This window comes from Kryptolebias marmoratus, linkage group LG24 (assembly GCF_001649575.2).
Source record: "Kryptolebias marmoratus isolate JLee-2015 linkage group LG24, ASM164957v2, whole genome shotgun sequence".
NCBI lineage: Eukaryota > Metazoa > Chordata > Actinopteri > Cyprinodontiformes > Rivulidae > Kryptolebias > Kryptolebias marmoratus.
The window spans coordinates 5060830-5084656 of NC_051453.1; the positions used below are offsets into that span (position 1 = coordinate 5060830).

General features: G+C 37.7%; 1 protein-coding gene across 1 annotated transcript in view; it reads left to right on the forward strand.

The window, feature by feature from the left end:
* Nucleotides 1-4967: 4967 nt before the first annotated feature.
* The window catches only part of fcho1 (FCH and mu domain containing endocytic adaptor 1), a 35151-nt gene continuing 16291 nt past the window's right edge, over nt 4968-23827 (forward strand). The window contains exons 1-4 of the mRNA XM_017420366.3: nt 4968-5090; nt 14368-14418; nt 21268-21359; nt 23160-23234. Coding sequence (XP_017275855.1) covers nt 14392-14418; nt 21268-21359; nt 23160-23234 — 194 coding nt within the window. The 5' untranslated portion in view covers nt 4968-5090; nt 14368-14391. The remainder of the gene's footprint in view (nt 5091-14367; nt 14419-21267; nt 21360-23159; nt 23235-23827) is intronic.

Sequence of the window (23827 nt, forward strand, 5' to 3'; positions counted from 1 at the left end):
GAGTTTTTGTATTACCTTTAATTCATTATTGTTTAAGGATCCTTCAATTTTTGTAGTTTTATCTGTTTTTGTACTTTTTTGAGAGATGCTGCAGATGCATCAAAGTAGGAAGACTCTCCCAGTCTCATTGTAAACAAACCATAATAAAACAATAAAACCTATTCTATTCTATTCTATTCTATTCTATTCTATTCTATTCTATTCTATTCTATTCTATTCTATTCTATTCTATTCTACTTTATTCCAAACTGGACAACATCCATGACCCCGTTGAGCAATCTCCCATTTGGTATTTTTACAAAAAAATGCTTGTAAATAAAATAAAATTCTATTTTAAAATGCTATAAAAGGCAGGGTATAATCTGTCTGATCAGTTTGGTAACGGTATGTTTTAACGCACATCTTGTTTTTGATTTCAGATTTAATCACTAACCTCATGGCAGGTTTTGATCTTTACGGTTTGGAAATGATTTATTAAGTGTTAAAACTGCTTCAGGAAACAGAAACTTCCCTGAATGCACCTTTAAGACCAGGCAACAGTTTTATTTGATTCTTCTTTTTTACTTACACATATTTAAATATACATATACTCTGTAACCAGCGGGTATGTTTTGATGTTTTGAAGGTGGGGTTTGCGGTTGGAGGTGCTGATGGATCATATCACAGCTCTGGTATGTTCCCATCATGTCACGGTCCAATTAGAGGAAACGTGTTTGTTGGTGCTCCTGTGTTAAAGCAATAATGACAACAAGTTCTGAAATGTCTGCATCAACAGAAACAGATTAAAGGACAAACCCTCACTAAAAGAAAGAGTTTTAATTTGAAAACAGATGACTCATGACTTGCTGAAAGACTAAAAACTTTCGGAGTAGAGTCAGTGCTCCTCCTTGTGTTCACAACTTTCAGCGCCGCTCTCTGCAATAAATAATTTAACAGCTGAATAATTGGTTTTTCTGCTCTCAGGGTATCTAATTACAAAGGAATCAAATTAAATGACAAGAAGTCTTTCAGTGTGGGAGCAGTTTTCTTGTTGAAATGTCACTTCTCCTTCTTCTTTTAGTCTGTGGTCCTTATGAGGCTTACAAAGTAAAATATATCGTATACAATGTTTGTGATTTCCATTTTGTTTTCTGTCTGTCTTTTAGCAACATCCTCAAAGTGTTGTACTGCAGTACCCAAAAGGCTGGAGCCATTTTCACTAAATCTGCATTCTTCCAGTGTTTCTCTTCGTTTGCAAATACATGAAATAACAACTCAGATATCACTAAAAGGCAGTAAATTGAAACATTAAATAGATTAAACCATTTTTATCTTTTTTATTTGTTTGCTTTCATGTTATCTTTGACTGAACATGCAAAACATGACTGTAAACAACTTTGGTTCAAACTATATTTTTCATGACATAGTCTCAATTACTGGGAAAAAAAAGAAATATATCTCTTCACATATATTCAGCCCAAAGAATGAATTAAACAGATCATCTGCAGAAAGTTATCATACAAATAGATTTGTAATTGCATACCTAGAGCAAGTAGAGCTTTGTTTCTATGTCCTACTTGAAGGCTTACCTTCCTTAAATTTGTACAAATATGCACATATGTCTGTATGCAGAAATGGTTAATATGTGTATCAAAAACGTAAAGTTACAAAAAATCTTTTCTTAGTTTACAATAAATACAATAAGCACAGCTTTGTAAAAACTAATGTTCAGCTAATTGTATAGGGAAGAGTACATACAGATGATTTGCATATAAATGCATAAAAATATACTTTTTTCTAATATCTGTCACTGTGATTTCATGGTGGAGGTATTTGAATTTATCTTAGGAAACCAAAGAGATAATATTTGATCTGAGAAAGGTCATTAATACTAACAGTGGGATAAAAAAGGTAAATAACTTCACATATTTTGTTGGCATACAGGTGGGCTACAATCTTTAATGCCCATTTAGATTATTTGTTGTAGATGAGCTCAGAGGCTGCGCTTCCTAAGCAGACTCAGGCTGCCGTGGATCTTCTGCACTGCTGTGTTAGAAACCATCATCAGATGTGAATCAGAAGCTATATTTCAACACTTTTATATTTCAGGACTCTCGCCGTGGAGCTGGAGCAAAAAGTCAGGAAGATTGTTAAAATGTCCGTGATGACGGCTCAAAGGTGAATTATTTTCCCCCAGACACTTTGTGTATACGTGGTGCACTTGTCACACATCTTACATATATAGCAAACACTCTTGAGGTATTTATGCTTTTTTAAATTAAATAATACAAAGATTTTGAGACTTCCACAGAACCATTTTGACCTAAAGGTTCACAGAAAGGAGAAGCAGTTTCTTCATTCGTCTCCCTGCAGGATAATGGAGAGGCAACACCTGACATCGAGGGACAACTGGAGAAAAAGCAGGGATACTGAGATGAAGCACTTATTCTCACAGATGGGCGCCGTACACACTCGATCTCCCAGCAAGATTAGAGGAGTTCCGAGGGGGAAAAGTGGGCTTGCTTTTCTGGATCCAAAACTGTGTCTGAGGATTGTGAGGCGTGGAGGCAAATCTTCTGCCTTGGCAGCTTTAATCAGCCAGCCTGTGCAAACCGGAGATGAGCTGATTTGTTGGAGACCCCTCTATGAGAGGTGAGGAGGATGTGAGACAATTTCCTGCAAAAAATGAACAACCTGAACTGGAGCTCAAAACAGGAAATTGAGAACATTTTGAGAACAGTTTCAGTTCTGTTTTCATTAAAGGAAACTGTGTAATATCATCAGATGAACAGTCATCAAAATTTATGTAACACAGTAAAACACAGGTGTTTGTTTTCAGTGTAAAACTATGATTATCGAGAACATGATCAGAAGGAACCTTTAGAGGGAGACAGACGAGAGCGTAAAAAAAACAGGAACATCAACAGGTGGTGAGGACTGATGATGAGTGATTAAATCCAGCAGCTCATTTCATTTTATTTCTGAGATTTCATTTTGGATTAAAGGCTCAAATTATTATCTGTCATTTTATTTATGTTTGCAGATGGAAGGAAGAGACACTGCCAATCTCACTGTTTTCAAAAACAAACAAAAAAAAAGTTTGGCTTCAGCTTCATGTGGGTCCCCGTCCACTCTGCACAACCTAATATTTGTTATCTGTGTAGTGTAGTTATTATTAAACCCTGACAGATGATATCTTGCTTCGTGGCATACCGGTATATATATTTTTGCTGCAAGCCTGAAGGTGGAAGTGATGATTACCTGATCTAACCATCACCATTACTGCACAGGAAGTGCGCAGCAAAGGTGCAAAGTGCTGCTTGGCTGCTTTTGATATTATCTTCTGCTGCACTGCTGAGGATCAAACCAGGCAGAAGAACATCCAGCAGAACACTCCGAGAGAAGGGAACTCATAATCATGTCTTCGCATCAAAACACAATCTATTTGTTTGACTTTGACTTCATTTAAAATGCTGCTCACAGCAAACTTGTTGTAAAGGTAGAGGTTCAAAGTAACATATTGCTAACTAAAAACTGCTAAAGATTAGCTGCAAGCTAAAAGTAGCAAAACAAGTATCAAAAGGCTGGTTAAAAACTAAAAGTAATAAATGGTAACTAAAAGCTAAAAGTAGCAGAATAGTAGCTAAAATGTAAAGTAGCGAAATGCAGGTGATGTATGAATGGCTAAATCAGCATAAAGTGTTCAGAAGAAGTTGCAAAAAACATACTGAAAATAAAAAATAAAAACAAGAGAATGAATTCTGAATCAGCGCTCACACACAGTGTTGCTTTCAGCCAGTTATTGTGTGCCATTTGTTACAAACTAAAAGTTAACAATAAATAATAAAGAATTTTATACAGCCTAATGTACTTCCAATTTGTGCAACATCTGTTAGATAATTTTCATGAAATTTGGAGGAGGAAAGGCCAGTTTTATTTGCAGCCGTCCTTTTTGGCAGCAATATCAGAGCCAGTGACTCGAAGAAACCGAACAAACTAATAAAGGAAGCTGGTTATGCGCAGAGGGTTGCTCTGTAGCCTTTGGAGATCGTTGTGTAAAGAAGAATACTGCACAAGCTGCTCAACATAATGAAGAACAGTGCACAACATCTCTTCAGCAGGTGATTTCTGCACGTGTGATAGCTTTGCACAATGTCTTTAGACCATGAAATGTGATTTTTCTTCTGAGTGCTGTGCAGTTCTGTTTGAAAATATATTTTTATTGTGCTGTAGCACAACAATGCAAAGTTTGATATTATGATTTAGAGAAATGCACCATATGTGAAATTTGGGTCAGAATCACTTTAAAATAATCTTTGGTGCATGGCTATTATCCATTACTTGTTTTGAACATTAATTTTCCACTTTCATATATAAAAATAACAAAAATAATATGCATATTCAAAAATTATACTACATTTGAATGAAAACATATCCATGCAACAAAAATAACAAAAATAATGTATGTGTTTACAAGGGTGCATAAATTAATTTGTGAAACACAAGTGACATGAACATAACCCTTGTCAGGTTAGAGGGGAAACAACCAGGATACACCTGATAAATATCACTAATTTCCGCCCTGTTTGCAGGTAGGTATGTACAGTTCCTGAGTGTCTCAAAAATATTGATAAATTGCACTTTAAATTTGCAGGGGGTTGGCAAGTTCCTTGTTATTTACAAGCTTCTCAATACTTTTATACACTATCCTATAATTACAATTTAAGATTAGCGATTTTTACCCAATTACGAGATCAATTTTAATTGTGAAAAATGGACTTCTGCGCGTTTTCTTTTGTACCATATTTTTCTAACGTATCAGAGCTTATTTTTTATACCGTGGTAACCGGTAGCCAATCAGCTGCTGGTATACAATTTTCGGCCCGCCTTTATGTGGTTGCTATGTCCGCTACGTGTTTCTGTGTGATTGACGGGCTTCAGTAGCCAATCGGATTCGAGCTGGGTGGGCGCACGCGCTCGCACACAACTGGCTGGCGAATTCGTACTACTATGAGCAGAACCTTACGGAGCGAGCACGAGCGCCGGACCGAAGCAGCTCAAACACTCGGGATGGGGGAATGAACGCTACGTTGTCTGAAGACTCTGTCCAGGTAAGGGATGGCTCTTCGTCTTTTTTTTTTTTAGCCGTCCTCTTTGCCCAGAAAAAAGATTGAGAAGTAGGCTGGAAAGTCTCCGCTGAAGCAAGCTGCTTTTTAAAAATAGCAGGCACCAACAGCAGCACACGCGCTCGTTGACATTTGAACGGAGGGAAATTTAGCTAACAGCAGTAAAAAACAACAACAAAACAACTAACACATAAGGTCAGGTTCATATAAAAGCAGACTTAGCTTTAATTTGGCGTGTTTGTGACAAGTTTAAGATCAAGATATGTATAAGCTAAGCTGGCTTTCAGTTTTTGTTGTCCCCCAGGTGTTTTTGTTTGTTTGTCTGGCTCCCACCGAGCTGTTATTTCTGATATCTCATGCTACTTTGCTGTCATTTCTCGGGATATTTCTGGATTTCAAGTCATTCGTTCCTGCATACAATGACTTGGGACGAGTTCCTTTTAAGTTCTCCTTTTTCTACAGAAAGTTTTTACGCCTATTTAACCCAAATCAGTTATGTAAATGCTGGACGTGGGCTTCAATTCAACATATGCTATCAGCGGTAGAAGAGTGATCTTTACATGTTGCAGGCTTTCACTTGGAAAACAAACTATCAATGATTACTGGGCCAAATAGATTAGAAAATGGTAATTAAAAAACAGGATGAAAAAGGTTGCCTGTGCCTGAAAGTATAGTATAGATATTCACTTTGTTACTGCCTAAGTTGGATTATTTGAACACTTTGCCATTTTGTTTATCAACTTTAAAAGTCACAATCCAAAACAGTTGCTCAGTTTTCAGATAAAACATCAAACTGAACTGATCCAGAATTGACTAAGTCTTGTAAATATCAACAATAAGTTGAGATTTTATTTGGTTTTAAACGCTAACTTAGTTGAAACCTTTTGTTAAGCAAAGTGCATACTGGGGTTGTTTTCTTACACGCTAACTTAGTTGAAACCTTTTGTTAAGCAAAGTGCATACTGGGGTTGTTTTCTTACAGTTGCGGTTTTTTAAGCATTGCTTCTCTTCCCCACGTTTCCTGTCACTTTCAAGTTTTTGTCCACGAAACAGCGTAAAATCTCCTTTCGAAACATCCAGTTTGTCTAACATTTCTGAGCCAAAGCACCACTCAGCTGTTATTGTTATTTTTTTTTACCCTGTTTCTTCTATCTTCTTTAGATTTTTAAAGTTAGGTTTTTTAGGTTTCACAGCATCCCTTGTCTGAGGTGCAGGTAAACCACTGTCTGGTTGCACCAAAACACTTTGGTGGAATTCCCCTTTGACAGCCTGTTAGAAGTTTAGGTTTTTTTAGTATGACAAATGAAACTATTTGCAGACAGCTATAGCACGAACCACAGTGTTTGCATAATCAGGCTGTAGGGCAGCTGCCTTTATGAGCTACAGTCGTTTGTTTGGTGTTATTGCTTTTCTCCCTCTGCGTCTGGGAGCAAATGGATGCTGCTGGGTCTTTGGATATCTAAGAACTAAAACAACGCTCGCATTGTGTCTCTGACTTCTGCCAGAGACACAACTTCTCCCTCGTGAATGCTCGGAGTGCAAGTGAGGTAAATGGAGAAAGGCAAATGAAAGCAGGGGGTTTTACGGCCTATAAACAAAAGGGAAAATGTACCAGAGTTGGGAGGAACAGTTTGCTTTTTGCTCGTATTTTTCATTTTAGCGGCACGTCTAATTGCTGTTCGTTCGCTAAGAGCGAATAACATGCCTGTTAAGTGGCGCTGGTCTAAAAATAGACTCCAAACAACAGGTTAAATCTGAGTCTAGAGGGAATAACATATTGTTTGGAATATAAACAAACATTTTATGCTGTATTTTTGTCATTTGTGATGATGCCTTGAGTTTAGTTTTTAATGGAGCACCTCAAAGTGAAAGTATTTCTACTTATTCTGGACAGAAAAGTTTCACTAGAGCTAAGCAGGTTTCTGGCTGGTTTAAGATAAATATTTTATCATTATTTGACATGTCTGCTTTATTCACAGCAGCAGTAGGAAGACACTGATTGTGATATTTTTTGTATGAAAACAGGGGTTATTCACAGATTATTGTTTTATTTTTAATTTAGCAAAAATGATCTGTTGAGTATTAGATTGGATTTGTTGTTTATCCCAAGTTTGAGCTTTATTTTTCCTTAGTATCTTCCCTACAATGATAACAAATTGAAGATAAAATGACATCATAATGCATTTTGTAATGTTTTTGACCAGCATGTGCTGCTGCAGTCATTTTAAATGATATGTGTGTTGATCCTGCAGGCCTCTGGCTCACTACTGAAGGGATGTAACGCCATGAAATATTTCCTCATTTGATGTTTTGACAATCCTCAGGAACTCTGTAACTCCTGCTCAACTGGATTTAGATCTAGAGGCGGTGAAAAAAGCGTACAGTTCACACAAAAGTAGAAATCAGTTTTTGCACAATGGCTGAAGATGTCACCCTAAAGAGGAGCTCCTCTGTTAGTTTATAATAAACATGATGTAAGTAAAAACAGTTTGCAGTCCTCTGAAAGGACAAGTTGTTTTGCTAATTTAAGTCTGCTTAGTTATAAAGAAATCACGTGATATCACAGATCTTTTTTATATTCATTTTGTCACCTGTTTGTAACAAACCGTAATAAAATTTGGTATGAGACGAGGGCAGGGAATAAGATAATACAGCTAGTAAAAAAAAAAAGAGCTCAAAGTCTAGTTTTTTTTTGCTGACTGGCAGTTTTCTTTAAGTTTTTCAGGACACAACCAATTTACTGAACCACAACACTCAACACTCATAAAAAGTCTGTTTTTTATCCTTTCGGACATCAGTGATGGAGGCCGGTGTGACGGGTGAAAATGTATTGCTCCCTGCTTTGCATTTTGATTTTTGAATAGACTAAACCTTTGTTCCGTTAATGCTTTATGACGGTCACGTTGTTTGGTTATTCAAAGAGCCAAGAATTGCGATGTGCACACAGCTGAAACTTCCCAGATGACTGACTTTGCTCTCTCCGTGACCCATAAAGAGGTTAACAATATTACTTTTAGTCCCTTTGTTCCTGGCTTTCTTGCAACACATTATTGGGTGGCCATGATGACTATAAATTATACATGTTTAGGCTCTGATATATAAGTTAAATTGCTTCAAGGCCTGTTTCTGCATTTGCCAAACGTTGCAGCACCCGGAGGCTGGAAATGTACGGCAGGAAACGATGAAACTAACCTGCTAGATAATAAAAACGTAAAGCTTCCAGTTCTGAGCAGCTGGTTTCGGTAGTTTAGCACACATTTAGTGTAATTGTGACTATGTTTAGAGCTCAGATGAGAACAGGTGGTAGCCTGCTGGGAAACCCTACGAGCTGCTCCTCAGGCTGTCACTGAGTCCAGCCAAGCTTCATAGGGTGCCCGGGGGGGGGGGGGGGACAGGATGGAGGAGTGGGCCTCCAGATCCGGTCCAGGCTTGGTTATCATTTTACTGTACCGTTTTATTGATAGTAACGACTAATTCAGTATTAAACTGAAAGCAGCAATGTAGAGGAGAAACCCTGACTTGATAATGATGTTCATTAACGTCTCTTTTGCATTCAGTATTCATCCATCAGATAACTGGAGCTGAAAGAGTGAGATAATTAATCAAAGTACTGAAATAATGCGCTCTAATGTGTAGCCGTTTTCTTGTTTACTAAATAATTTATTAAGCAAAAATATCTACTGTTGCCGATTCTCCATCAGTTTCTTTCTTTTTCTTTCTCCAGCAACTTTGTTTAGTGTTTAAATTACTTACCCCAGATACACGGCATATTTTCTATTCTGCTCACCGTATAGCCCACGTGTCAAACTCAAGGTCCGCGGGCCAGATCCGGCCCTTGTTATTATTTTATCTGGCCTTGAAGATAACATTTAAATTTTAATAGATGAGGTCCTCCAGTTTGTGACAGAATGAGTCTCCGTTGCTCCTTGTTTTGCTTAAAAAACCCTGAATTTATTTAGTGAAGTCTTCTTGTGACTGCTGCTTTCAACCCAAGAAAATTCAGTTTTAATGTCTCAGTAATGTGTAAAAAGCTACAAAGAGCATCGATTGGGACCAATCAAACACTTGTTGATAAACTTGCAGCCAAGAAAGGATGTCTGGTATCTGACTGGAGTTAATGAGCATCCGAGTATGGCGAGTCAGCTTTAACGTATGTCGCCTTTTTCTGTATTTTCTTTTTGTTTTAAAGTTAAATGTCAGTAGCTGTATCCTCGGATTTTTGTTGATTTTTTGGCCCCCTTGTGTAACTGAGTTTGACTAAAGTGTTGTGGAAATAAATACCAAAAAAATTGTTGTTTCCATCAACAATTTTTATATTTCCATCAACAGTTTTTTGATTTAAAGTTGCAAAATATTTCTTACAAAGAAATTTTAAAATGATTTGTGCTGGCTTCCCAGCTGAGCTTTGAACAAACAAACAGTTTATGGACTTCACAGCTGGTCATGCCAAAGCTCGCCTGGTACGCTGTTATAGACGGGCCTGGACCGAAGCTGACAAAAGCACATTCAGGCTGGGACAATGGGGAGCTGACAGCCCGGGTTGTGTTTATTACTCAGCTTTCACTTTCTTTCCTCATGTTAATTGTGTTTGTTGCCTATCTGCTTCTCTGTTCGCCTCAGTCACTGGGCAGCCAATTTATTGCTTCAAGAACGTAGTGCTGCCTCGAGTCGCTCGGTCCTTAAACACATCGTTAAACGCATCATTTTGGTGAACGCTCATCAGTGAAGTGCTGGTTCTGTTCTGACAATTTGGACGTGCAGAAAAATGTTATGCAGTCAAATATTTGAACAAACACTGACTCACTGATTTGTTTTGTTTGTAAGATATGAGAACACTGATATGAGAACAGTTTTAAAAACAAAATGTGCATAAAACATCAAGTTCTAACATTTCTGAACCTGAAACCAGACAATATTCTGGCTTCAAAGCATTGTGTTGGATGAACGACTTAAATAAGCAATTTATTATTGTGAAATTGTGAACCTATAATTTCAGTCCTTTTCAAGCAAAAAACAAAACATTCTTGTTCAGATTTTGATGCCCGTATTAGTTTTCGATTTGAGGGCAAAATGGCAAATGAATTATTAATAAACTCTAATACTAAGATGTAGCTCTAAAAGTGTTTTATTTTTCTTTTGTAGTTCTTTAGATCATATCATCCATAACCACCTGTTACAAGTAAAACACATCAATTTACTAATCAACCAATCCATTTGTGCTTTCAAAATGTAAACTTGTTTCTATTAATGTAAGAATAAGGACTGATGTGAGCATTAAAAAAAGTAAAAACACCAACATGAGCATGCATTAGCTCTAAATATGGTGCTGTTGTAAAACACGGATTAATAGATCATTAATAGACCAGTAAAATCAATAATACAACAATGAACACTGAAATCTTTCCTTAAATTGTCCATGCCAGAATTTTAGATTAAAATCATTTTAGAAATGAGGGGAGTTGTTGTTTTGGTTAAATCTGGAAAGTAAAGTTAGACAAGATCTCATGCTTGCTGATCGGTTCTTGATGTACATCCAATAATTACTTTTCATAGTCTTTTTAAAATATGTCCAGGGGGTAATGAGATATTTTGCTAATAGACAGACAGGGTTGACTTTAAATACTTAATTGCAAAGATGTTGTGTGAAAAGATGTTGCGCAGTATGGATCAGTCTCAGCTACTACCACACCAACATTTGTCGTTCTTGAGATATTTTGGTAACAGGCAAACGCAGACACGGGCAAAATCATCATTATTTCGCCTTCGCCCTTCAGCAATAAGTATAATCTGGGGCTGTGAGTCATCCCCGGCCTAGAGATGTGGCGGCGAGGGGGAAATTGGCTCCGACACAAAATGCAAAACTAATATGGAAGCACGGAGGAGTGGATCTGCTGCACGGCAGACTCCAGCTGCTCCAGAAAATCAGTGTGCTGCTCTTCTTCCTGTGGCCTCCACATCTGCACCCAGCTGACAGGGGTAAATCGGACCACCTTGACGGTTACGTTGCAGACATAAAAGCTGATTAATAAACTCAGACTCTGTAGATGTTGACAGTCGAGGCGATGTAAATGTAAATGGGGAAAGTAATTCTGAAATCTCTTTATTCTTTTAATTAATTTTACTCACCTGCGCCACTAAAATTAAACCTCATCTTTCGTCACGACCTTCAACTGTTCGGAGGTTAATATTCACAAAGCTGATTCTGCAGTTTAGCTTTTTTCTTTTTATCCGTCTACCTTGTCTTACTCTCACATCTGCTTTTCACCTCTATGTGTCCTTCTTCCTTTTCACCCCCCCCTCCCCCCATTTTGTTTTTGCATCATTTAGTTTCTCCCATTAGCTTTGCTCCCTGAGCTTGCGACAAAACTGCCCGTGCAAAGGTTACCAAAGTATTTTTATTCCTCTTTTTCTGTGTCATTCCATTTAACCCAGTTTTATTTTTATTTTGCTTCTGAAGTCAGAGGGGGAAATGATCAGTTTATTTGCCGTTTTCAGCAGCGGTGTGAGGAGACGGCCAGTGTGCAGTTCCTGCACAGCCTCCATCATTTTCTCCTCTCGGTTGAAGGAGAAAAGCAGGTGGAGGTTGTGAGGAGGAGGGAGTTTCTGCTGACCATCCTTTCTTCCCTCAGAGAGAGACATCTGCCAGTTGACCTGTCTCTGGCAAAGGATGTTAAGAAAAAACAAAAAACAAAACCGCAATGGGTGGAGACATTACATCGTTTATTTCCTGCAGGAATTAAATGGTTCGTGGGTAGTTTTTGTTATTGTGAGAGACTTTCTTTCACCCCTCTCCATCTGCTTTTTTTTAAGTCCCAATTTTTCTTGGCAGCCATCTGTGTGTTGTCAGGCGCTGAGGAGGAGGTCAGTGTGTCTTTGTTGATAAGGCTGGTTGCATTCTCTCTCTGTGTGTCTGTTAAAGATTATAATCCCCATCTGAAACATTTTCAGTGTTTTCTCTGGCCCTCTCTGACTCTTCGACCTGTCACATATTCACTTTGTAATTCTCCTTTTTCATTTTCAGTTTATGTTGAACTTAAAATAACGTCGATTTAGAAGCATAAAAATAATAGTGTTTTATGTTGCATGCCTATTATCATTTCACCATGTTTTAATTTAAGCCCTCAGCAACACCAAGTAAAAGCTTTTAATGCACCTTTTCTGTTAATTTCCTTTAAAATCCTTTGAAGTCATGACCAATTTAGTCCCGTTTTCCTGTATTTACTGTATGAGATAGGCATGAATTTGGCCTCATCTCGCAACAAACCACTAATATGATAAAAAAGCTAAACGTATTATTTTTGGAATGGGAATAAAAAGGCTTGATAACAATAAAAAGATTCTGAATATTTATGAGCAGGAGGGAGTAAAGAACACCTGTTTGGTTTTTATTTCAGATACAGCAGTCTGAGTTTTAAAGAATCTTGTTAATCTTGTAATAACTTATTTTTAAGACATCGTATCTTTTTGTCGTTATTCTTGTTTATTCGTTTTGGAAGCATCTTTGTCTTTAAGGATCCAAAGGATACAAACTGTAGTGACAACAGTTCAGGTTTTTTTTTACAAAATGAATTTTTCTCTCAAACTGTTAGCATCAATCTGCTTGTCACATGAATGAATATGTGACAAGGAAGACAAGCATCTATTGTAGAAAAAATATACCTCTATCAGAACATTTTATATTTTTAAATACGCTTTAATGGGAAGGCAGTCAGATGCCATTTTGCTCAGATATCTTTGTTGTTTACCTTTGCTTGTTCACTCTAACCAAAGTGTTTTTGTGCAGCATCGCTGTAGTGTGTTCAGTCAAATAATACTCTTATTTTGCAGAATCAGACCGGTGGCAGCAGTGCTGGTGTAGACTTTGGGCGTATTTCTTACTAGAAAGTTCTTAATTGTGAGTTTGCTCAAGTCTGGTGACGTCCACGTTATGTAAATGTCACCAAATGGGTTCTTGGGTGCTACATGTGGAAACATAAATGCTCATCAGTTTGATTTTAAAGACTTCCTTTTCCGATGGCCCAAAGAGTGATAGTACAAACCCCGCTTCCTGCCTGTGTACGTTTCAAACAGAACACCAAGATTCAACAGCCACTACTCCAGGAAGCTGTGTGGAAATTAATTAATTAATCTGTGTTACCATCATTAATTGAGACAATCTAACAAGCCTCTTAACACATGCTAACTACTATTTTAGTAATTACTTTATCTTTTTCTGTCATTTTAAGTCATTAGTTTGCTAATTGTTACAGAATCATATTTCAACTGGTAATTAATTTGATGTAATATTATCTTATTATGCTGCCTAGCTAGTCTTTCTCTCACTTCTTTGCTAGGCTGTTCTGATTTTTCCACACACAGATTTGTCTCCAGGGCTTCTGGTGCCTCTGCTGAGTTAATTAACAAGGTGTGAGGTGTGTCAGGTTTGTGTGTGTGTTTGCGCTGTAGGAGTTCCTGTGTTTGTATCTGTGTGCTGCTGCCGCCTAATGCCAGGTCACCAGGCTGGAGCTGCGTCTGTGCCAATACACAGAAAAGGCTGTTGTCAGCACACACACACACACACACTCTCGTTTTCTCACTAATGCCCACAGTCAGCAGAATAAGACAACAGGATTCCTGTATGGGGACAGCCCTTGGGAAACATGTTCCATATTATGGATTTTTGGAACAGGGAAGACCAGATTTCAGTGCCTGAGTTTAGTGCTACACAGTTCAGTCTTTCACATTTTACTAAATTATCATCTAACATTGGATTACAGCCACAGTTATGATCAGGATATCTTTCTGAGTTAATCCCACCTTTATCACGTCATCTCCTTGGTGGTTACCAACATTTCCTCTTCCTCCTTTCTTTCTGTTGATTAGTCTTCTCCCCTGTTGTTCTTTATGTTCTCCCACATCCCTACTGTTCTTCCTCCCTGCCGCCTTCATCAGCATCCTCCATCGTTTGATCTGTTTCTTTACAGTGATTTGTTAAGCTCCTGTCTTCTCTCTCTCAGGAGCTCCTGTCACACACTAAAGCTCTCAGGAGTTATAGGGACAGGAATTTCAGTAAACTCTGTGCAATTTGCTAAGACTTATTGTCAAAGAGAAGAGACAAGACTGAAAAAAAGCAATTTTCCAAAATAATATAGAAATCTGAAAGGTCATTTTCTGCACCACTGGAGAAAATTGAGGTCAGATTGAAAAAGAAATGCCTTGACATCAACCTCTTCTGTAATGCAGCGCTGCGTTTTTATTTATTTATTTATTTTTATCTCCACAGATTGCTGGCTATCTTTGAAGGGAAATGGCTGTATTTCAGAACAACTTCTGGGTGAGTATCTTTGAGAAACATCTAAACAAGCAACAAGTGATCTTTAAATGCTTACATTAGATAATAATAATATATTCACTTCTATGCATGTTTCTACATAATGTATAAATCACCTGTTTAGGAATTAGACTCTTGTTTTCTTTCCAAACTTAAGGCTGACTAATTTACTGTTTTGCAGTCTTATGGCCAGTTTCCAGGTTGTTGCAAATTGAAGAGATATATGGGTTGAATTTAGTTGCAAGAAACTTTCATTACCACTTTCATTACCACGGCTCTAGTATTGGTTGGAAGCCAGTGAATAAAATTGACCTTTTTGTGCTCTTTGGTCAGGAAAATGGTCTGTCAGTTTGATGTTTGCGTTGACCTGAACATAAGGAAGAACTGATATTAGGATTGTTCACTCAGAAAGTTTATGCAACATTGTCCAGATTGGTTCAGTGCAGGACTGAGACTCTTGATTCTTTCGACACTGTCCTGATCCTTTGGTAAATTTGTCAAGTATTTTTGGCTTCCTCTTCTCTCTCTCTGCCTCTTTTTTATTGTTCCCTCAGTTCTTTCTCTCACTTTGTCCCCACACACCTGCTACATCTATTTCAGGGGTGTCCTACTTCTCTTACTCTGCCTCCTTCCACTTAAAAATGTCTTCAGGTATAGTTTTCATAGTGGACTAAAGTCAGGTACTTCTTTTATAGTTAATATTTTTCTAATCTTCAAGTCTAGACATATAGGTTGACAATAAATGTTGCTGCTGATGGTGACGAGTTTTGTGTTTTATGCAGAAAAAAGAATGGCTCCTTAGAAAAATAAAACAACTTTTCTCTTTTTGATTGTATTTCCAGGGGTTGGATTTCAGGCCAGATTAACCCATTTAAAATGAAAACTCAACCCTCTGCTGTTTGATGTTACATATTTTGTGTTTTAGCATCAGTTAAAAATGAGCAGTGATATGTTTAAAATGTATGCAAGGAGTTACAAATGTAGTTTGTAGCTGTTAGTGTATCTGAGTAGCTCTGAATTCTTGTTTTTCCTTCGAAAATATAGTAATATTTGGAGCAAATAGGAGCCAACACAAAAGTAAATACAAAACAAAAAGAGTAGCCTTCAGGATGCTTTTAGACCCAAAAATGTGTGTGAAAAAATGACTCTTTAGTTAATTAACCAAGGAAGTCACTTGGGACCCAGTCTCACGCTGAGCCTTTTCTTGTTTGGCTCAAGAATATTTGCAGTCTCTCACAAAATCTCCTCATCACGCTGTTCTTTTCCAATAACTACACAAAGCTTGTGTTTACAGCACACAAGGGGAAGCCATCCTCTCTGATAAAGTATATCCTTAGTTAATTAGGTGGCTGCTCAGCCATGAGCAGAATTTGTTTCACCATAAGAATAATTGCTGATCAATTATTCCAGAAAATGAAAGCAGAATTCCCATCTGAGTAATTTTAGACACTTTCAATCTTTTTTGCATATTTAACAAATGTGTTATCTGTGTTAAATGCAGCTTGCACTTGAATCACTGATATTATGAGTTGTTTTAATGGTTTTCAACTTCATTTATGAACCTCATCCTGTGGTTAAAGCTACTGAAGCAACTCAGCTGATGTCTTCCAGGGACCCACAGATTATTTTGTCACAGCCTCCCTCCACCCACAGAAAGTTTAAAACTGTCTTCTACTGCAGAGTCACAGGATCTCAATCCCAATGCATCTTTTTACTCTGATCAATAATTTTAGAGTTACTTAAACTGTGATGATGTGTTTTTGGTGGGACATTAAAAAATTCTAATTTTGCTGAGATGTAGGGACTTACAGTTTGGATGACTGTCCTCGTCACTGCTTATTCAAGAGAGGAAATATTAAACCACAATGGCAATTATGACATTAATCTTGATATCTCTTCTAGCATTAAAAACATCAAAATAAATTTTAAATAATAAAAGTCATTGAACAAATGGTATAACCAATACTTTCTGTTTGAACATTGTGTACTTTACTCCAGAAAGTAGCCTCAATTTATTTCTAAATTTTGCAGGTTTGTTATTAAAGTAACTTTTAATGTTTCCTCAATCATCAGACTGTTTTCTCTCTGAGGTGTATTATAGTCCATAGAAACCTGGTCTAGCTGCTGTCCATGAAGGCATTAGCACACTGTTTCAAAGAAAAAGTACAGGAGACCATCCTATTGTTGCCTGTTTCTCAGTTTAATAAAGGCCAGCATCACAGCCCTCCCATTTCTTTTGACTCATGTTGCTTTGTTGTGGTCTAAAAAGCTGTAAACACCAAGGAAATAATATTCCCCTTTCATGTTCCCTCTTTAACTTTAGTCTTTTTTTATATATATTAGATCTCCTCTGCTCTTCTCCTCCACCTCTTCTAACTTGTTCACAAATAGACATGGAATGAAATGGATGAAATGAATCCAACATGCAGGATTTATGAATCCAACATGCAGGAAACTTTGGAGCATAAATCAGTATTTGAAGAAGTGTGTATATATATATATATATATATATATATAATGACAAAGGAAAGCTATGTCATAAAGAGTCATTTGTTTCTTTAATTCAACACAACAAAGAAAAGGATTTTAGACTTGCAGATGTGGATTTTTTCAGTACTGAACCAACCAGCCGTCTGTGCTGCAGTGTTGTTGGCTACCTGCTCCTGATGTTACTGATGCCTCTCTGCTTTGGGAGTGTTCATTCTGCTCGACCTGCCCAGTAAGCAGGAAAAGTTTGTTCGAGTCAGCGAAACTCGCAGCTGCACTGACGGACAGTTCGGCCAGCTAAATGGTTTCACGATGCCGTCAGAGGGAGTTTGGGAAATATACAGCCTTTTTTAGACATTATGCGGTGTACAGGGGCCCCGGTAGATTAGTGGTCAGTGTTGCGGTCTCTTAATCCTGAGGCTTTAGGTTTGAGTCTGGGTTTCGTCAGGAAGGCCATCCAATGTACAACAATTGCCAAATCTTTCATGCAAGTTTGCTCGCTGTGGTGACCGCTGCAGAAGGGAGCAGCCACAGGAAAACCAACATTATGCAGTGCACTGATCAGATGTAGCATATCTTTTGATTATTTGCTGTCAGAAAATGCATGTAATGTCATTCTCTTGTGAAGATTTTGGCCATTGGAGTGGCCCCATCTTTTTCACAACAAGCTGCAAGAGAAGTCAGAATCAGTCTTTTTACACTGGAGGAAAAGCATAAAAGACAGAGGCCACATTCACTCTTCGTTGACACGTAGATTTAATGGTGTTTTGCAATTCCATCTTCAACAATATTTAGAAGATTGTGAAACAATTTCTCTTCTCCCGGAAGTAAATCTCTGACATTCATCAGTGGGTCACTACTCCTGAATCTTTGTGAGAAACTTGTCCACCAGCAGGCTTTACACTTCCCCGTAAACCTCCCCCCAAGTTTCCTTCGTCTCGACTCCCATCGTTTGCCTCATTGTCATGATAATGAACTCCATCATGCATGACCAAATTGGTCGACTTAAATGATGGAAAAGAAGATCAGCCAGCGGGGAAAGTATGGGGGGGGGGGTTGCACATATCGCTCGTGAAGAAGCTTCATTCAATAAAGGCTCAGGGAATACATTATGGAACTGAAGAGCTTTTGGTCAGTGTCCAGCTCCTTTTGGAATTTGCAATCAGATTGTTTGGCATAAATCTGCATTTACAAGTGCTGTCTTTCATCTGCTTGCCCAGTCAGGAATGTTCACACGTTTTTTCTGTTTGTTTGTTTGTTTTGCACAAGGGTGTACTGTTGCATCACTCACAGAGAAGAGTTGTAGTTAAGTCACGCTTTGTCATTATGCACGTTTTGTTTTGCACTTCACAGCTTTAGCATTTAACTGTTTTGACAAAAAATAAAATAAAACGTAAACTTCTCATTATTCAGTATTTTGAAGCTTTTGTGTATTTACAGTAACAACATGTAGCTGAGGGCAGAAGCAACAGTATTCATATTCATGATAACATAACTCAACATAACTAAGTTTATAGCACAGAGAAATAACATATTGTGGCTTTGAATACATTGCATAGTCATTATTAGGATTGTTATTAAGTTCAGTATGTTTATTTTTGGTCATTTCTTGATAATACTTCTTACTGAATAATTTTCGGATGTTATTTATTTTTGTCACTAAGCTCATTGTTTAGTGACAAAAGCAGAGCTACATTCAGCAACTTCTTACACTTGAGACCCTGACCTGTTGAAATATGTTTAAATTCATAGCTTGTGGCAAGTATTTTTTAGTTAAAACTAGCACCAACAATAATTGCACTAAAATGTCCAGCGGAGGGCAAATTACCTCTTTATATCATAATACTCTGGTCACATACTGTGTTTACTGGTCCTCCCCTGTGGAGGTAATGGACAAAATTGACGGTGTTTGCCAGAGATTAACAAAATTGGAGGCAGAGGGTAGTTTTTAACATTAACTGTAAATTTTGTCTGTTTGACATAAAAGCCACAAAACAACAAAGAGGAAAAAACGATCTCTGATATCACAGAATAAAAGAAAATTACATGAAGATTACGTGAGTTATTGAAAATATTGCACAATTTTAAGCAGGCGGTCCAACCATAGTTGTCCACATGATGCTTTTGCCTGGCCTGCTTTGAGTGAAATGAACAAATAAGATTACTGCTTGATTGTAGGATAAAAGAGACATTTTTCAAGCAATATCTCCTGAACATCATCTGCATTGTTATACTAATTATGTCCACAAAAATAAATAAGCTCTAAAATGATTCTCCCAACACTTTGGCTCATCCACCAGCTTTTTCTTTATTGTCCAATGGATGCTTTAGATGCATCAAGCATAGGAAGTGGTCATCATCGCAGAGTGTTTGCATTAGCTTCTTCAAATGAACCACCAGTTTTTATGCCGACCATCATCAAATACTGAACCTTTCTGAGCTTTAAAACAGACGGGCTCTCTTTGGCTCAGCCTGTAATGGTGGCCAGGTGCTGGAGAGGCAGGTGTGTGTGTGTGTGTGTGTGTGTGTGTGTGTGTGTGGTTGGTTGGAGGCTGAACCTGGCAGCTCACCTTTCTGTGGCGGGGTACAGTTTCAACAGAAGGTATCCAACAACTAAAAGGAAAAGGCTGAACTAAGACAGAATTATAAAGAATAAAGAGAACTCCTGAGAATATACGACTTTTCAGTTGTTTTAATAAAAACACTCAAACCACTGATAATACGGTGCTCTTTAAGCATTTTCAGTGTGTATTTGTTTCCAACTCAATTCTCAGTGTGTCTCATCAGTTGTATAACATAATATTTTAATTTTCTATAAACTCTAAACTATAAAAAACAGTTTCAACTCTTTTCTCGGTAAATTAAAGTTTCACATGCTACTGAACAGATTCTTTTTAGGCACATATTTAAAACGCCAACATTTTGTTTCCCAAGTTTTATGTTTTGCACAAGTTTGAGACGTTTTTAGAAAGGTCATTTTGGCTGTTTGAGGGTTAAGACTAGGTTTTGAATTTCACACACAGATTTATGTCAGGGTTAGGGCAAGGGGTTACACGGGGCATTGTGTCAGTGAATGTCCTCACAAAGACCCCTTTATATGTGTTTTATGTTTTAGGTGAACCTTCCACTTGAACACATTAAAATTTGTCTTAAAAGATGTAAATATTAACTTAGGCCTGATTCGCTCATGGAGTTCTTGTATTAAAGAATAAATTATCAAACTATTGGTCAAATTAGAGTTTAATTTGTAAATGTATATGTAAGAATTGCCTGCCACAAGCTCAAAAATCTAACAAATTTATTAAAAGTCAGAGATAATCTGTTTAATGTAAAAAAAACCTAAGAGATGAGAGATAATCTCTGTCCCAAGCAAAGACTTTTTATTGAGAAGGTGGTCATGTAAATTGTTCCCCGAGCTACCCAGGTCTTTATTAAAAGACAGTTCAGTCCTTTTGGAACAGACAAAAAACAGCCATAAGGCTAAAATGTTTCTGATAGCTTTAATTTTATGTGCAGATACACATTCTGAATGAAGTGTCCTCTCTGATCACGGGTCTCTCCTCCTGCCTGCTGGGAGTGAGTTGCCCAGCCTGCGTGTCTAATTTTGAGGTTGTGTAAAGTGAAGCGTGCCGACTCTTCCTGAGCCAGCCATTCCCCTGGTACCTGGGAAAGCAGTCTGCTCTCCTCAAACGGGGTATTTTTAGGTCCTGACAAGCAGCTGGCTGTGTTTGTGTCTGTGTAAGGAGCCCGGCCGTCTGTTGACTGAAAAATGTTCCGACACACCCTTTTAGTAACAGTTCTGTCGTCTCAGTCTGGATTATTATGCAACGACAGGTGTAGGTTTGTGTAATTACACCAGTGATCTGCTTACCTGCATGGTAGGCAACTTGTCTCAGCAACAACTACTTAACTGTGGTTTTCTGATGGTTTAATGATACCTAGTCATGTTGTCCTTAATGTTTGTGCTCAACAAATAAATGTCAGACTGAGGAACCAGTTCTGCAGCAAATCAGAGCCCCGTGATGTGAAGCCATTTATTCTGAAATGTCAGCAAAATCCTCCTTTTAAACAAAAGTCACGAAGCCTTGATAGATTAAAGTGATTCACACAGACACAATCTTCTTCAGAGAAGAAATAGAGGTTATTTATGTATAATATATATAATTTTCACCTTCTTGTTAGAGCTTCTTTCTCAGAGGAGAGTGCCTTTTATATATTTACTGAAGCTTAAAAAAATAGTTCATGTGTAACAATTAAGCGTCACCTGACATCTTTCTCTTTGACGCAGTCGTGTCAATTTTGTTTCTCGACGTGCTTCTAACAGAAGGTGTGTGTGTGTTGTGTGTCTTATTTGTACCTCTGCAGGGGGAGAAGAATGGCGGCTTTGACGTGCTCTACCACAACATGAAGCACGGCCAGCTGGCGACCAAAGAGCTCGCCGAGTTTGTCCGAGAGAGGTAGAGTTTGCGTGTGTTTGTAAATATCTGTGTGGGAGGTGGCAACCGTGATGGGATCCTGGGGAGAAATTCTTTATCCCTGATTCTGTACCAGGAAGAGAAAGATGAGAGACTGAGCCAAGGTTCAGTACAACGCTCAGAGATTATAAATGCACTGCTCTGAGTTTCGTCTCTTGCTGTATCTAGCGAGGGTTTTAGCAATCTGCGTGAATTCAAAGTCCCGTCATCAGCAGAATGCAAATTGTGCAGAAAACACTTTAAGTTTCTCTGTTTGAACTGCCTCAGTCGTCTGTCTCTGACCAAACAACTCCCGTCTTTCACAAACGTTACAAAAATTACATTTATTAAAGCTGCTGATTTAATAAAATAAGGTCATGTTGTTGATTGAAAACAACAGACAAACGTTGACTTTAAATTAACTGTTCATATGCTTTTAATACTTAAAGATATGTGTTTATTGGGTAATTTCTAAACCAGTGAACCATTATATTTAATTTAATCGGGTTTTGTTTTTCTGTTTTAAGCACCTTTGTGGAAAATCTAAGTTCAGATGAGCACTGAGGTTGTTCTGAAGCTCCTTTTTGTATTTTTTCTTTTTCTAAAAACAAGTTAAATGGGTATAATCTGTTGCATCATTAAAACTTTCTTTCTTAAAAACACCTTTAGTTGTTTAAAACTGTATTATTATTTATGATGATGGAGCACTGCCTCCATATGTTCCATGCAGGAAAGCTGACTTGTCAATATATGACCTCTGCATTCAGTTAGGAAATAAAATGTCTTTTTTAAAGTAAAAAACTAGACATAGATTGGGAAAAGGTTCTCACAGGAGTTTGTGCTCCCCGTGCTAAAAGGCAGCATACACTGTTAGACCACTGAAATAATCCTGTCATTGATTCAAAGCGTTTGTGCACATTCCTCATAGAGGAAATTCACTTATCTGCTTGACAGCAGCAGACAACAAATCAGCCGTCAGGAAATGAAACAGAAGCGGTGGCTGAACAGAGGGAAGGCGAACATGTTTGATAAATCTCTCCTGCCTCGCTTTTTCCCTCCACTTCCTGAGAGCTTGTTTTGATACAAGACGTTAAATAAAAGGCTTGGATCGGTTTGTGAAGTGAAAGGATGGGAAATGTTCCTAAATAAGTTGAAGGAATAGAGAAGTGATTAGACTTCAGCTATAATCATTTTTGGGTCAACAGAGGAGCGTAGTAGTTGTTTTAAAAATGCATGTGTTGGTGACTGTGAGTAAAGGTGTGCGCTTTAGTTTAGAGAATAAATATTCCTTCATCTGTGCTCGACCACCACACAGATTGGACACACATTTGCAACGATTTGCTGTCAGAGAAGGAAATAAGGTCCTGTAAGAACTTCCCTGAGATATTCAGCATTCAAAACACTCTCCTGAAAACGGCACCCAAAGGGTCTCTTTCCTGTTACAAAGGCAGAAAATGTCCCTTGGAGTTTGTTTAGTTTCTGATCCTTGGCATTCAAACTCTAATAAAGGTTAAAACAATAAAGAGCTGAACATATGTGTACAAAATATTGAAAAAATGTACAAGTAACAGGAGCTTTTGTAAATTTTGTTTTACAATGGGAAAATGATTAATTACTTATGTCAGCAGTATGAGTTGTGTCTAAAGGCTTTTAGAAGAATTTACATTTTAGGGGATTCACCGGACATCAGTCATGCTGTTGTTTTGTTGGCAACTTTAAAAACGAATGTGCATCCTCTGTTTATTTATTTAACACGTGCTGTCATTCTGCTGGCGTTGACAAATTTTTTTGTTGTTGTTGCAGGGCGGCCATTGAGGAGACTTACTCCAAATCAATGGGAAAACTGTCTAAAATGGCCAGCAATGGAAGTCAGCTGGGGTGAGTGTGTCATATAAACGCAGTTCAGTCGAGCCGAGGACTTTATGCTGCCGTTTGACCGTCCCTCCTCTTCGCCTTCATTGCCTTACAGTAGAATTTATCCTCAGGCGGTGTTGCATTTGTAATTATAAATTTAATGGTCATATGGTCGCATATGACATATGTATGAGTGCCATCTGCTTCACCAAATGTTCATATTTATGATTAAATTAACACCTTGTCTGCTATTTAGCCTAAATGGATTAAAAATTTTGATGAGCTGTTTATACAAACGTGAAGATGGAAAGCAGGAAAAGGAAACCAAATGAGGACAAAACAAAACAGAAAACATTTGACCTTGTTTTGAAAAGTTTAGTTCCTTTATTTTTATTTCTGCGCTGCTCTCGTGTATTTGAAGTGGAGTGGACTCAGTTGGTGTTTCGTAATTGCGTGTACTAATCAGACTGTAGCTCATGAATTGAAATCTGATTAGAAGTGGTGGATTGTTTGGTCTTCGCAAATTAAATCTGAACAAAACACATCCACATTGTGAAAAAGAAAACAGACAAGTTGCATTTTTAGTCTTAAAAACTCCTATGTCTTTTTTTTACTTA